This window comes from Onychomys torridus, chromosome 2 (assembly GCF_903995425.1).
Source record: "Onychomys torridus chromosome 2, mOncTor1.1, whole genome shotgun sequence".
Taxonomy (NCBI): Eukaryota; Metazoa; Chordata; class Mammalia; order Rodentia; family Cricetidae; genus Onychomys; species Onychomys torridus.
Genome location: NC_050444.1, coordinates 20,744,980 through 20,761,220, shown reverse-complemented (window position 1 = coordinate 20,761,220; position 16,241 = coordinate 20,744,980). Strand labels below are relative to the sequence as shown.

The 16,241-nt window shown below is 39.0% G+C and overlaps 1 protein-coding gene across 1 annotated transcript in view; it reads right to left on the bottom strand.

Moving 5' to 3' along the window:
• The window catches only part of Cngb3 (cyclic nucleotide gated channel subunit beta 3), a 174,352-nt gene extending 160,718 nt beyond the window's left edge, over positions 1–13,634 (bottom strand). Inside the window, exons 1-2 of the mRNA XM_036180084.1 lie at positions 13,524–13,634; positions 8,822–8,903 (exon numbers count right to left, since the gene is read on the bottom strand). Coding sequence (XP_036035977.1) covers positions 8,822–8,903; positions 13,524–13,634 — 193 coding nt within the window. The remainder of the gene's footprint in view (positions 1–8,821; positions 8,904–13,523) is intronic.
• Positions 13,635–16,241: the final 2,607 nt, after the last annotated feature.

The following is a 16,241-nucleotide window of genomic DNA, read 5'->3' as shown; positions in this document are numbered from 1 at the left end:
AGAAGAAGTCTGCTGGGAGAATGTTTCTCTTAGTAATGACCACATAAATAAGACCTGAACAGTGACAATGTCAACAGACATGCTATCACAGAAGTGAGAAAACCTCACAGGATCCATCCCATACGCAAAAATCTACAGGCAACAGTAAACACTGAGGAAGGGAGAATTAGCCTCGTCAAAGTCATCAGCCCTGAAACCACATACACACAAAGAAGAAAAATGAACTGAACAGGTTGTTTTAACACACACACACACACACACACACACACACACACACACACACACACACGCATGCACACACAATAATAATAATAATCAAAGAGGAGGTTATCAGTTTGTGAGTAGGAAGGATATGGGCAGTATGTAGGGAGAAAAGGGAAGGGGAGAAGTATGCATTATATTTTAATAAAAATCATAAAATAATAACTTGGCATTGAAAAATTGAGAAATTTCATATTAAAATTTGTCTTGGTAGAGAAGGTGGAACATCCAGCTGCAGTTGGCCCTCATGTACACAATGCAGGAGTTAGCAGGACTGAGTGACCTCTTGGTACACTGGACTTCTATGATCTTACTAGTGTATCTCATCTGTCTTCTATCAATAGTAGAATTTATCAACCACAATGAAAAATGATGTACATACAGTACCTAATTTAATTCTCATTCTCAACCAGCTGATAGTGGTATTCTCCTCATATTTCACATCAGCAAACAGATTCAGAGATGTTAACTATCTTCACTTGGGATCTGAAAAGCAACACACTTGTAGTTTAGATTCAGGAGTATCAAACCCTGAAATGCTCTTTGTAGTATACGTCCTTTACTCTTCATAACTGGCTGTGATACAACGTAATTTTGCTTTTTGAATTCTTACTTTTTTTATAAAATTTAAACTGGAGTATTTTAAACTGTATGCATGAGAATTCTATGGATGTGGTAACAGCTACCACAAATGCCTTGAAAGAACTCGTTTAGTTCTGGAATTCCGAAGTTTAAGAAAAAGGGTTGAAAGGACAGAGTGTTTGGGGCAGGGAGCCTCCAGCAAAGACCCCCTTTCTGTTTTTTTCTAGTCTAGAAGATATCCCAGGTCCTTTGTAGTAATTTTCTCCACTTCCAGAATGTATCCATCTAAACTGTGCTTTTCATTGTCCTATCTTTCTTCTGTTTTTGTCCTCACTGTCCTCTCAGAATGAACTTTAGGCACATTGAGGATATCAGATTAATAAAGATAATCTCAAAATTTTAACAACCCAAGAAACAAAAGTCAATGCATAAAACTAGATTAATGGGTTTAGTACATAATAATGTTCTAGTCTTTGAGTAGCCATTAACCAACCTACCACATTATATCTATTTATAACAGATTTTGATCTATTTCCACACAATAAGGTTCCATTAAAGCATATATAATACATAAATAATAATAATAATTATTATAAATAATTACATAAATCATATACACATTTTCATGGGTTCTGGTATTTTTAAAGAAGAATTTATTCTAATATAAGTGAGATAATAGAAGCCTAAAAAAGACATTTATACTCAAAGGAGGATATTAATAAGCTATATTTATTTGGTTCCAAATATGTTGCATTCTTCATTTCCATGGTAGTATAAACTGAACCATGTTCTGCAGAAGATAAGAATTCTAAAATCAGAAATCAACACCTGCAGATTTTGTGACATTGCACCTGTGTGTTTTGAAGGAAGAAAATAAAAATATCAACACTCTATCACATGCTATCTTTAAACACTAATAATTTTGCTTTTTAAAGATAAAATATCTTAAATATAACTTAATCCTAAGTGAGAAATTTGAAGCTATGCTAAGTTTGCACAGTTAACAAGAACAGTTTTCCTCAGTTGAATAGCTTCTCTGTTAAATTAAACTCCACCAGAGTTCTTATTACCAGCTGTGAAAGCTTCCTCTTTACAAACATACATGTAACAAGTGAAGGATAATCTTGTTATCCTTAAGTTTTGATTCTTAGTTTATGTTACTAAGGATGTGTGTGTGTGTGTGTGTGTGTGTGTGTGTGTGTGTGTGAACAGCTCTAGTTTAAAACCATCTATATCCTCAAACAACACATATAAAGGCATAGTTTGAATTATCTTGAGAATTCTATAGTGTAACCTTTGTTTCCCTGGCTTCCTTTGACTCCTGTAGATTTGTGGTGGTTCTTCCTTCCTCAGTATCCCCACTTGCTAATCACTTCTGTGTGTTGTGTTATCAGTAGAGGGGTCTCTATTTCTCTTCCTCTTTCTCCCTGTCTCTTGTCTCTTTCTCTCTCCCCCTCACTCTTTATTTTCAGGCAACACTTTATTGAAAGCTTTATAGGTGATCAAGTACATTAAACCACATACAGTTTCTCCACCTGCTATTTTGTAATTCTGTTAAAGAAATGAGAATTTTTGGCTTTTTGAGTGATGTTTTCTCCTGTAATGTCCTATGCTTCTTGTTAATCTTGATTCTTTATTTCAGATAGGCAGTAGATTATTTGTTTTCCCTTTCCAGAGGTCTCACAATAGACCACAAGATTATAATTATTATGGCAAATATTTTAGTTCTGACGAATAAAGCCTTTTTAAAAAAATTGAGTATTGCAGGGTCTGGTGAGATGGCTTGGTGGTTAAAGTGTGCTGTTGGATAAGCATAGGGACCTGAGGTCATAGCTTAAGTATCCACATAGAAATTGGCATGACTGAATCTCTACCTTCAGCACTGTGTAGGAGGAGGGTTAGGAGAGACAAGCAGATTCCTGGAGCTCACTGACCAGCCAGCTTAGAAGAATTTATGAGCTTCAGGGTCAGCGAGAGACCTCATCTAAGAAAATAGGGTGGAAAGCACTTGAGGAAGATACCTATGACCTCCAGGTGTGTGTGTGCATGCATATATAGACATCTCCAATATCTGTGCATGAATACCCAAACATACACATATGTACGCAACCACATGGGTATGTGTATATATATATATCACATAGGGGTTTTTGATTATTGAATAATTATTTTCAATTGATTAAAGAAAAAGCTTGAATGGTCTATATAGGCAGTACTAACTGGACTTAGTGGGTTATAAAAAGATGCGATGCTACAGCTAAGGGTCCATGTGGATGTCCATAGTCTGTGCTCCCACTAGAGTCCATATTGATGTTCATTGTCTGTGCTGCCACCAGAGACTGAGGTCCATGGTCCATGCTGACACCAGAAACCATGTGTAAGTCTATGATCTGTGCTCCGGCTGACTGTAAAGGGCAAGGGAGCTTCTTCTGCAGTGGTATTGATGACTGCAGACTGCAGATGACAACTGAGGTTGAGAGATACAGAAGGGTTCTGTTATAGTCTCCCTCTCCTCCAAGCCCCCACCACTAAAAAAAAAGAAAGAAAGAGTCTAGACATGAAGCCATTGAAGAAAACTCTTAAACATTGTGGTAGGGATCCTGAAATAAAGCTCTTCACAGTTGATTGATTCTGGCAGGGGTAGGGATGGGAAGGACTAAGTTTTCTCCAAGAGGATGTCTACTGGGAGTTTGACCATGCTCCAATGAGTATATGGACAATACAAATTGAACGCCATATTTTTTCTTTTCTTTTTTTTTTTTGTGGGGGAGGTCACAAGTGTTGGAGGGTGCAGGCAGAACATTGTATATATAATAAACAAATAAATCTGAGATCCGGCACCCAACATTCGTGGTACAAATCTGAGAAAAAGCTACTTGCCTGTGGCCTTGCAGGCCCCAGCTCAGACCTGAGCTACTCTCAGCCAGTTGTGGTTGCATGCTAGTTGAATTTATTGAAGGAGGCAGAGGCAGGAGGATCTCAAGTTTGAGGCCAGCCTAGGAGGCTTGCTAAGGAAAAGTTTCAGCTTGGGCAAAACCACAAACGGAGGTGGTATGACCATGGAGACAGTGGCTGTTGCTCCATGTTGCTGGCTGCTTCTCTTGTTGGTGACTGTAGTGATGTTGCTACCTGGGACAAAGGCTTTACTGCTGCTTGTTCAGAGAATTGCCAGGACCATCGTGTTACAAGAAAGCCTCGGCAAAGGTCAGTTTGGAAAAGTTTGGCAAGACAAATGTTAGGGAGAAATTGCTGTGAAGATATCCTCTTCTAGGGAAGAACATTCATGGTTCTGAGAGACACACATTTATCAGACTGTGATTGCTCCAAACCACAGAGGAGGAACAAAAAAATATGTCTGCAGGGAACCATGACCACACCTAACAGCGACTTTGAAATTTTCAAAAAGATGACAGTATCCCACAATGACAATTCCACAAGGACTATGGTAAAGCCATTAAGCCGATTAACACCACAGAAAGATCGACTTTGGACTACAAACTACTCAGGACAATTTCAAGATGGCTAGCTGCGATGATCCAGCCTGACAGACTACTTGAACAAGGACTTGAGACAAGCCCTGCACTTTCTCATTATGCAGAGACTGGACAAATGATACAGTTAACTCTCTCAGGACATGAAAATTAACCCCAAATTTTTCTTTTCAGGATTCCCTAAAGATGTCTTCACCCCCAGAAAGCAGGAAGTAATTTTAAGAGAATGACACCCACATTCCCAAGAGGTGGGATGGGAGGTTTTGGCTATTTAACGACTTATGGATATTGTCATTGTTTATGATGGTTGGTTACAAGTTGTTAATTGTTAATGGTCAGGAAAAAAAAAACTGAACAAGGAGATTAGATTTAGAGTTTTTGTTTAAAAAAAAAAAGAGAGAATATAGATTTGAGGTAGATCATTGAATCTACTCTGAGAAAAAAAGATAAGGGAATAATAGGATAAATGGATATATCATTGAATCTACTCTAAAAAGAAAAATGGAAGATATAAAAATGACAAAAGGTAGATTACTGAATCTATTATGAAAATAAAAAAGATAAAAAGGTCAATTTTTGAAACTACGTTTAAAGAGGAACTTTTTTTTTTTTTTTTTTTTTTTTTTGAGCTGAGGATCGAACCCAGGGCCTTTTGCTTGCTAGGCAAGCATTCTACCACTGAGCTAAGTAATGAAATTTTTTGTCTGAGTTTATCATATGTTACTAGACTGGACATTGTTAATGTAATCTTGACTGTGTATATTGTATATACTTATTGGATATAGTTTTTCTTGTATTAGTTATAAGCTTTTTAAAAATTTTAGAGAAAATGGAGGAAATGTGGTATTGTGTTCGTTTCCCAAAATATTGTGCACCCTAGTAAACTTATCTGGGGTCAGAGAATAGAACAGCCACTAGATATAGAGGCCAGAAAATGGTGGCACACATGCCTCTAATCCTATCACTTGGGAGGCAGAGATCCATCTGGATTTCTGTGAGTTTAAAGCCACACTGGAAACAGCCAGACATGGTGACTCACGCCTTTAATCCCAGGAAGTGAGCCTTTAATCCCAGGAAGTGAGCCTTTAATCCCAGGAAGTGATGGCAGAAAGCAGAAAGGTATATAAGGCATGAGGAACAGGAACTAGAGCTGGTTAAGCTTTTAGGCTTTTGAGCACAGTTCAGCTGAGACCCATCTGGATGAGGACTCAGACGCTGAAGAACTGGTGAGGTGAGGTGGCTATGGCTTGTTTTGCTTCTCTGATTTTTCAGCATTCACCCCAATACCTGGCTCAGGGTTTGTTTTAATTAATAAGTCCTTTTAAGATTCATGCTATAGGAGGGGTTGGATTTAGGGAAGACTGGGAAGTTAACATGATTTGGGTGGATTATAGGAAACTCCCAAATAATCAGTAAAAATATCATGTTGGAAAAAAAGACGTGAAGTTGGGATGGGGACATGTTGGAGGAATATGAGGGAGTTGGGATGGGTGAGATTGATATGATTGTATTTCATTACATGCTTGTAGAAAATTAAGAGAAAAGCAGGTATGGACTTGTGAAATGGACCAGCATGTAGAAATAGCTTCTGCACAAGCATAAGACCTTGAATTTGATCCCAGAATCCAAGGTGGAAGTATAGAGACTTGTCTACTGAAGTTCCATTCTGACTTCTACATGTTCACAGTAGTATATATGTGCCTGTATACAAACACACACACACACACACACACACACACACACACACACACACACATGCATGTGTGTATGCACACACACACACACACACACATACACATTTTTAAAATAGTGAAATCAAGTCTCCTCTGTTTTAAGTATATCTGTTTCCTGGAATGTGACTCTTACTCTTGATGACAATTTTAAATGTGAGTTTTTATCCAAAATAAAGCCTTCTTTTGCCAATACATCATCTAAACATTTAAATCAGATAGATTAAGTAAACTGACTGTATATGGCATCTGAGTGGTATAACTTCTAATGGAACATTTAATTTGTTTGCCTATAGGTAAGCAGTGCTATTATTCCAGTTTTCTTGGCTGGAATGAAACCCAAAAGGAAGTCAGTGATGGAAACATATTACTTGCTTAAAAACACAAAGCATCTTTTTATATTCTGAGTTGAGCAGTAAAAACCAAGGGACATTCTTGAAAAATCAGTAAGTAAATAAATATGTTCAGGAGCCTAGAGAGACTTCCTCTTTGTTTTTGAAAAAAAAAATGTGATAAAAGTAAATGGAGAGAAGAATGTAAAAACATAAAAATAAAAGACTGATGCAGCAAAAATCTAGTATCTATATAATGTTGTTCTTTTGACTGGGAACATCTTATTTCCTTTTGATTATTCTTGTCTGCTGCATATCTATCTGCTAAGGTTAGTTACCTTTTTCACATAAATTCTATCATATTCTTTTGAGGAAGAGTCCATTCCCAATGAGAATGGAGCCATGTTTTCAGAAGGATGCTTCCGAATGCAACAGTATTCACTGATAGGAATTTATTTACTTATAACTTTTATTTCTTTATTTACATTAACTTTTCTGCCTCTTGGCTAAGGATTGAATCCAGGGTATTTCACATGTTAGGCAAGTCCTGTACCACTCAGCTGTGCCCCTAATCTGCAAACTTTTTCTTTATTTGCAGACTTGACTGTGATTTTCACGTATTTCTTAATTTTTCCTTCTTAGAGACAGGAATCTTAGGCTAATAGAAACTGAATGTATCTCACTTCAATGTCTGATTTAATACAGATCACTTTAAAGACTGTGTGTTAGATAAAAAACTTTTTTCTGCTTTTATGTCAATAATTTTGTGCTGTTATATTTAACAGTGCTATCTTCTGCTCTAATGATTCCCTTCCTCTGCTTTTTCTTGGTTAGAACATAGCTTTCATAAAGGAGAAGCAGGAGAAATGTGCTGGCAAGAGGGCCTAAGAATAGCACACACTGGGTGCTGTAAAGCCAAGTGAAGGTATTTATGTTTGTCCTGAAGGCAGTAGCAAGGCACTCACAGCTTCTGAGCTGAGGTGTGGGGTCAAAGTGGTAGTTACAGGAAAGTAATATGCCCATAGTATTTGTGCTTGAGGGAAAAGGAGAGAAATTGAGTGAAACAGACTCCTAAATAGAAGATATCACTTACGGCCTGAGTGCAGTGTAGGTATGACTTAACTAATAAAGGCCTGGCTCAGAAAGCTGTTTCTGAGAATGTAAGGAAACCAGAAAGTTTTTGAGATATTACTAAGGCAGATGAGGTACAGACCTTATGGGTCTTTTGGAGGATAAATGAAAAAAGAGTGAGGTTTTAAGCTTGGGGTAGATTTTATATAAAACAATAGTAGCAAAGACAATGAAGAGAGGGAGCTTATTTGAAGAAGAAGGAGATGATGATGAAGAAGATAAATTATTTTAATCATAATATTTTTTGGAAACACACACACACACACACACACACACACACACACACATATGCAGTGCTAGTTGGAAAAATACTGGATTGAGTTTGACAAAAGTGATTGCCCTAATACAGTTTTGGGGTTATCCATGTAGAACTGAGTGTGCATCCTTAGGCATACAAGCTTTCCAGTTGAGAGAGTACAGAGCAGAGGGGCAATGAAGCTTGAAACATGTGTTTTAATATCTGCTCTATTGTCTTAATAACTCATCACTGCCTGAAATTCCACTGTTTATGATGTGCTTCTAATGATCTGTTTGATTTCTTTCTGTAGCATAACTTCTTCATGAACAAAGATTTGGTTATTGTTATATATCTCCATACCTGTACCTCAAGACCATGGAATGGTACCTAGCACATGGTAGGTAATAAAATTATCTAATGAGGAGCTGGGAATATGACTGGCTGGGTAAAGTGCTGGCTTTGAAATCTTGAAGAGCTGAGTTTGATCCCCAGCAACCATATAAAGACTGGATGTTTAAGTCTGTAATCCCAAAATTTGGGGGCAGATATAGATGCATCCCTAGGACTTGCTGTTCAGCCAGTATAATTAAAAGTGGCGAGTTACAGGTTTAGCGAGGGACCCTGTCTCAAAAAATAAGATGGAGAGCAATTGAAGAAGATACCTGATGGCAACCTCTTGCCTTCAGATATACCTGCATGGTCAAGTGCACTTGAACAAACATATGAAACTCTATATCTATATCTAAATCTCTCTCTCTCTCTCTCTCTCTCTCTCTCACACACACACACACACACACACACACACATACACACACACACACACACATGCGCACATATGCATGTGTACACTTCTCCCTAAGACACAGTATCTAGTGAATGTACTAAATGCATGAATAAAGGACTGAATGAAAATATAATATTTTCACAAATAATTCAGTTCTTCAAACTGTCTATAACTTTAGATAGTTTGCTTGGCCAAGGACAAATATTTTATTAAATAATACACTTTAAACAAAGACATACTTTACATTTTCCCCCTACAGGTAGCATTCTGACCTTGTTCTTTGGTGTGTGACTTTTCAGATGTGACTGGTGTCCTTATGGTCCTTAGGGATTCTTTTTCACTTTTGTTTTCTTCCTTTGAAAACAAAATAGAGATTGTAGTTACTCTAAAATAAAGTCGAATGTGAAATGTCACTGTTCTCATTCAGTTATCAATGTGGTTAGTAAAACTGAACATCTATCTATGACTTCCTAAAAATGATTATTCTCATGCCTAAATAGATATTCTTGGCCTATACTATTGAATAACTTTACTATTGAATCATCTTTGGCCACTGTCCTCCCACAATTAACAAGATGTCCATGGTCCTTCCAATTTTCTTCTCCACATTACCCTAGTTTTGGCCCATCAGACCTTTTAGTGGCAGAATTTAAGACAGTATGAGGAGTTGGCAGTTTCATTCCATCATTACTTTATTGTCCTCATGATTTTGCTTCTTTCTGCACATCAACATTCACCCAACCTTTCATTTGAAATGGCATTATACCACAATGGATATGGCCAGAGGATACCTGAGATGCTCCTATAGTTACGCACTGACACGAAACAGCTTGGTACTGGCATAAAAACTGACATGTGGACCAATGGAACTGAACTGAAGACCCTGACATTAATCTGCACACCTATGAACATATGATTTTTGACAAAGAAGCCAAAACTATACAATGAAAAAAAAACAAAGCATCTTCAACAAATGGTGTTGGCATAACTGGATGTCAACATGTAGAAGACTGCAAATAGATCCATATCTGTCACCGTGCACAAAACTGAAGTCCAAGTGGATCAAAGACCTCAACATAAATCCAGTTACTCTGAATCTGTTAGAAGAGAAAGTAGGAAGTAGTTTTGAATGCATTGGCACTGGAGATCACTTCCTAAATATAACATCAGTAGCATAGACACTGAGAGAAACAATTAATAAATGGGACCTCTTGAAACTGAGAAGCTTTTGTAGGGCAAAGGACATGGTCAACAAGACAAAACAACAGCTTACAGAATGGGAAAAGATCTTCACCAACCCCACATCTGACAGAGGGATGATATTCAGGACATATAAAGGACACAAGAAATTAGACATCAAAATACCCAACAGTCCAATTAAAAATGGGCTATAGAACTAACCAGAGAATTCTCAACAGAAGACTCTCAAATGACTGAAAGACATTTAAGGAATTGCTCAACATCCTTAATCATCAGGGAAATGCAAATCAAAATGACTCTGAGATACTATCTTACACCTGTCAGAATGGCTAAGATGAAAAACCACTGAAGATAGCTTCTGTTGGAGAGGATGTGGAGCAAGGGGAACACTCCTCCATTGCTAGTAGGAGTGCAAACTTGTACACCCACTTTGGAAATCAATGTGGCACTTTATTAGAAAATTGGGAATCAGTCTCCCCCAAGACCCAGCTATACCACTCTTGGGCATATACCCAAGGAATTCTCAATCATACCACAAAGACACATGCTCAACTATGTTCATAGCAGCACTATTTATAATAGCCAGAACCTGGAAACAACCTAGATGCACCTCAATGAAGAATGGATAAATAACATGTGGTACATATACACAGCAGAGAAAAACAGTAACATCATGAGGTTTGCAGGCAAATGGATGGAACTAGAAAATATCATCCTGAGTGAGGTAACCCAGACTCAGAAAGACAAACATGGTATGTACTCACTCATAAGTGGATACTAGATGTAAAGCAAAGGATAACCAGACTGCAACTCACAACTCCAGGGAGGCTACCTAGTGAAGAGGACCCTAAGAAGGACACAGAGATCACCCAATGACAGAGAAATGGAGGAGATCTACATGAGCAAACTGGGGGGGGGGGGGGGGTAATGGAGGGCAAGAGATGGGGGGGAAAGAGAGCTTAGAGGAAAGAGAGGTCCTAGCTGGATCAGGAACAGAGTGGGAGAACAAGGAAAGAGATACCATGATAAATGAAGACCCCATGGGAATAGGAAGAAGCAGAGTGCTAGAGAGGTCCCCAGAAATCCACAAAGATACCTCCACAAGAGACTACTGGCAATGGTTGAGGGAGTGCCTGAGCTGACCTACTCTGGTGATCAGATGGCCGAACACCCTAACTCTCATGATTGAACTGTCATCCAGTGATTGATGGAAACAGATGCAGAGATCCACAACCATGCCCCAGGTGGAGCTCCAGGAGTCCAATCTGCGTGAGAGAGGAGGAATTATATGAGCAAGAGATATTGAGACCATAATTGGAAAAAGCACAGGGACAAATAGCCAAACCAGTGGAAACACATGAACTGTGAACCAATAGCTGAGGAGCCCCCATGGAACTGAATCAGGCCCTCTGGATAAGTGAGACAGTCAATTAGCTTGAACTATTTAATTAGGAGGACCTCAGGCAGTGGGACCAGGCCCTGTCCTTGGTGCATGAGCTGGCTTTTTGGAACCTAGGGCCTATGCTGAGACATTTTTCTCAGCCTTAGTATAGGGAGGAGGGGACTGGACCTGCCTCAACTGAATCTACCAGACTGGGCTGAATCCCCGGTGGAGACCTTTCCTTGGAGGTGGTGGGAATGGGGGGTGGATTGTGGGGGAAGAGTAGGGGGTGGGAGGAGGGAGTCTAGGGGAATTTGTGGCTGATATGTAAATTAAATTAATTATAAAATAACAACTGAACAACTTAAAAACAACAAAGGTTATAATGCAGAAATGTTGGCTCCCAAACTCTAGTAGAGAGAACAAACAAAATGCTGAGTATGAAAAAAAATAGATTGGGGAGATAGTTGGTGAAGTGATTGGCACCTAAACATGAAGACCTGACATAAAAAGCCAGATGTGGTGGTGGGAACATGTAATTCTAATGCTGGGGCTGCATCCCAACAGATTCCTGGAGCTTCCAGGAGAGCAACCTAGCTGAAACGGTGAGCCTCATGTGTCAGTATGTGGTAGACAAGCTCCTGAAGAATGACACTTGGCTGAGGTTTACTTTTGGCTTCCATGCTCACACACGTATGATCATACACATACACTCAAATGCCCACCTCTAGCCTCCCTTCCATCAAAAAAAGGGAGGTGTAGGTAGATATGTATAAAGCATTTGTAGAAAATATCTGTAGAGCATAGAATTGGTGCTTGAAAGTAAATTGTTCTTCAGTAGGAAGGAAAGGAAAGGGGCAAAGGAAACGGGGAAGTGAGGATCTTGAGTTTACAAATGCAGGTGGATGATGGAGACAGAACTAAGGCCCACAATGTGGTTGTGTGGGAGTGAAAGATGAAAGTAGAAGCATTTATGTGGAGAAGAATGTGAGAAGATTGGAGGAAGTAGCTAGGGACAGGGACTTTGAGTGTCCTGTGTGCTGTAATATGGATCTTTGACATTATTTATGAGTACTAAAGGCTATCGGGTAACCTCATTTAAATTGCACAGTAACCATATGTATTAGGCAAGGCTGCCGTCATTTCTTATCAACTATGAAATTGCTTGAATAGCTAATTATATGCACATAGGTAGGGTTGAGACAATCTATAGATAGTAATAACATCTGATACTGCACAACTTCTTTTTCATCATGTTTTAATGTTATTTGTAAATATTTCCATTATAGTCTCTATATATTGCATAAATATAGAGTTACATGAGCAACATCATATTCAGAAGCATAGGAGCATGTTTGTATTAGGCTGACTTTGTATTTCTGGAGTTTTTAGTTGTTGGTAGGCAGAAATTATACAGGAATTTTTTGGTTGATTGAACTTTTAAAGGGTACTTTACAAAGCACAATACAATTTGATTTGTTTTTACTTCTAGATATTTCCTTATATGACTCATATTATTTTTATGCCACTGAAAAATGTTGTATTTTATGGGAGAAAACATCATTTTGACATTTTGAGATTGTTACATTTAGCGTATGTTAATAGAAAACTTAAAAAAAAAGTTTTGCCTATTTCCTACATGTACTTAGAAAGGATAGACATCAACAATTCCCAGACATGGCTGTTAAGATTCTTGGATGCCAGCAGGCCTCGAGATTCACACCCCAGTATCACAGCTGCCACACAGCACTGGTTATACCCAGAGCAGTTTTTCCTGGGCATGAGCTAAGCTTTCCTCCAGCATTGCTGCTTCAGGGTAAGATGGCTCTTGAAAAGCACCTGTTCTTCCTGCTTTCTCTCTAAGTGTCCTGTAGCTCCTCGGCAGCTCATCTGAAAGGGCTGATTCATAGCCCATTCCCCTCTGTCACTATGCAGCCTGCCTATTGATGAAGTCTCTGCAGTAATGGTCATGGAATGGGGCTAGTACAGCCTCAGCCATGGTCTAGCTGTGTGTTATAACAGGATTCTGTCTCACACATGCCAGTGCTTGGAGAGGGCTCAACACAGTGCCCAGTGCATAGTTACTGCTGAAAACTCTCACACTCTTTAAGAGAAGAATCTATTAGCTATTTCTGTGTAAACTGTGAGAAAACAATTAGTACCCATTTTCCAACTCTTCCAAGTTCAAATATATCGCCTAAACACTTTTATCCTCTCTTTAAAATTGCATTTACAGAATATACAAATTAATAAGAATGTGGCTTAAATAGTACTCAACCTGGATGTTACCATGTATAACTGCTGAACAATCTTCCCCATGGCAGTATTTGTTAACATCCACTGGTAGACAAAGGATGAGACTCAAGACTGACTTAGGAACACAAAGGACATACCTGTGCTGTGGGGGGCCGGGACTGACCATGCAGGTGAGAGCAGGATTCCTTCTCTGTCTTCCCTTCCATAGGCTTCACTTTATTGAATTTTATTGTCAGTGATCTAAACATTTTCTCTGAGGCAGTTCTGAAAGACTTGTGATTTGATGACCTTGTATCTTAAAGTGGAGAGGTGTACTTTGTTTTTCATTCCTTTAGTAGACAAGCCAATTAGTTGTTTAATCAGGATTTTGTTCTGGTTAATTCCTACAGACGACTCCCTAGCTAGGCAGGGCTTTGGCTTAAAAGCAGTAAATTACTTCTGCTTGGGTGATTTGTACTCTGTTTATGAACTTTTGAGAATCAAAATGCCCTTGTGAATAATTTAAGATGAGAGGATTAGACAAGTGGATTTGAATTGTTTAAATATGATCACACTGCCCATTGACTTGTTTTCTTCCTTTCTGATTGCTCACCTTCCTATCTGTACCTAATTTTAAACAAAGGAATATATATGAATGACTAACAAATGAAACATGTATGAAGATTGTAACTTAAAGCAAATAGTCTGCTTTGCCAAAGTGCCCATTTTTATTGACAAAGCATGGCTTTACTATTAACCTTTTCTTATTCTCTTCATCCAGCAGTTGATTCCATATCACTGGCTGAAAAGCCAATGTAATCTAGTTCTTTTGTGTGTGTGTATAGACTCAGCTCTGAAACCTTTGAGAGTCACAGGTGCATGATCAAGAATTGATAGAGAGATTTCTTTCTCTCTCCAGAGCCCACATTTGGGATATCAGGTTTTAAAGTTGTGCAAGCTTTTTTTTTTTTTGTTAGCACTGGTGTGTGTGTGTGTGTGTGTGTGTGTGTGTGTGTGTGTGTGTGTGCAGACCAGAGTCGTGGTCTCTCACTGAACCTAGACCTCATTGATTCCACTAGTCTGACTAGCCAGCAAACAAACCACAGAAGCCATTTTGTCTCTATCTTCCTAGCACTGAGATTGCAGTGCAGGTGAGTGCTGATGTGCCTAGAATTCTTGTGGGTGAATCTAAACTAGGGTCCTTATTCTTGTACAGTAGGCACTGTATGGGCTGAACCATTTTCTTTGTTTTTATAGCGCATTGATTCCAATTTCTGCTGGCCACGTATTCATGAATGTAAGCTGTCCACTGAAGATCGTCCACTGGCAACCTACTAGTGACTTTAAGGAAAATACACTTCCTTTTCCCCAGCAGCTATCAACTGTCAATTGCTCTTTAGCTAGGGTCCAGTGACTCATGAGTCTATCCTCCCTCCATGCTGGAATGTTGACTGGCTTGATCTTCTACAGGTCTTGTTCAGGAAATGTTAACTGGACCTAGGAAAGGGTGATATAGATATCTCATTTGTGACTGGTTACTCCATAAATACTTACTGAAGGGCTTTAGAAGGCCCAAGCATGGCAAGCATGGCAAACATGGCACAAGCACGTTTGGACTTTTATCTTTCTCCCCCTTGCCAAATTGTTAGACTATATTCCTAAAGCTAGCCATCAAGGTCTATTCCCTTATTTGGACACTCATTCATTCCTGGGACCGATTACCAAGGTCCATCTATCAAAACGTCAAGTTTCAGCAATAAAAATTTATTTTTTGACTAATTAAAATACCAATCAGAACTTACCAACATGCCCTAGCTCATTTTAACACAGACCACCCTTTTCCCTCTTAACATTAGCACTTGCAAAGCTAGCTGCTGCTGTTTCAGCCGCCTTGCCTTTTTGCTTTGCTTAATAAAGGATCTATTTGCATTTGGCTTGTGTTTGGAAATTGATGTTTGGGTGTAGTCTGTGCCTAATTTAGGGTCCAAAGGGGAGCACCCCAAAGAATGTAGACCCCTTCATTTAGGCTTTGTATTTTGACCAATTGTGAATTTCTCCATAAACTGCTGTCTGCTGCACTCACAAACACCAAAACTTCTGATGAAGTCTGAGATGAGGGGCGTGAATTTTAATTATTGGGGCTGTGTCTGTGAATCAAGGTAAGTCTTTTTTCCTCAACAAAATATTTAAATTTTCTTTTAAGTTTAAATTCTGTGCTTCCTCCCACCCTTGCAGAGATTTCCAATGGACAAGGAGAAAACGGGGGTGGAGGGGTGGGGGGGGGGAGGGAAGAGCAAGGGTTTGGAAGAATTAGAAGCCCATATGAGTAAAAGCAGTTGTCCTTCAACATAAATCTGACCGCTTTGTCTAATTCTCTCCACTCAGCTACTCTTCAATTCTAAATTATAATGTCTACATTTCTTGCCAAGTCATTCTGGCCAGCTATCATTGACTGTTGCCTAACTTTCTTGTTTCATCTGCGGCCTCTGCTTTTTGCTCTCAACACCTGCCTTAATAAATTATTTTGAATTTCTCTGCCTCTTTTTTTTCTTTTCTGTTCATGCGTGTTGTGGTTTAAAAGTCTACTTTCCCCCATAGACTCATGTTTTGAGTGATTGTTTCCCATCTAGTGGCCTCCTTGGGGAGACCATGAGGCTTTTAGAAGGTGGTGCCCAGTAGGTAGAGGCAGGTGCTGGGGCAGGCCTTTGAAGGCTAATAACTTTCGGCTTTCTGGGCTGTTGGGATATGCTTAGCTCCATGTCACTCTTAGTATTACAGATAAGGGTGTGCCCTACCCCTGTGATGAACTGAAAATGTTGAGCCATGTTAATCTTTCTCATTTCACCTCTTTTTGTCACATATTTGTTCATATGGCA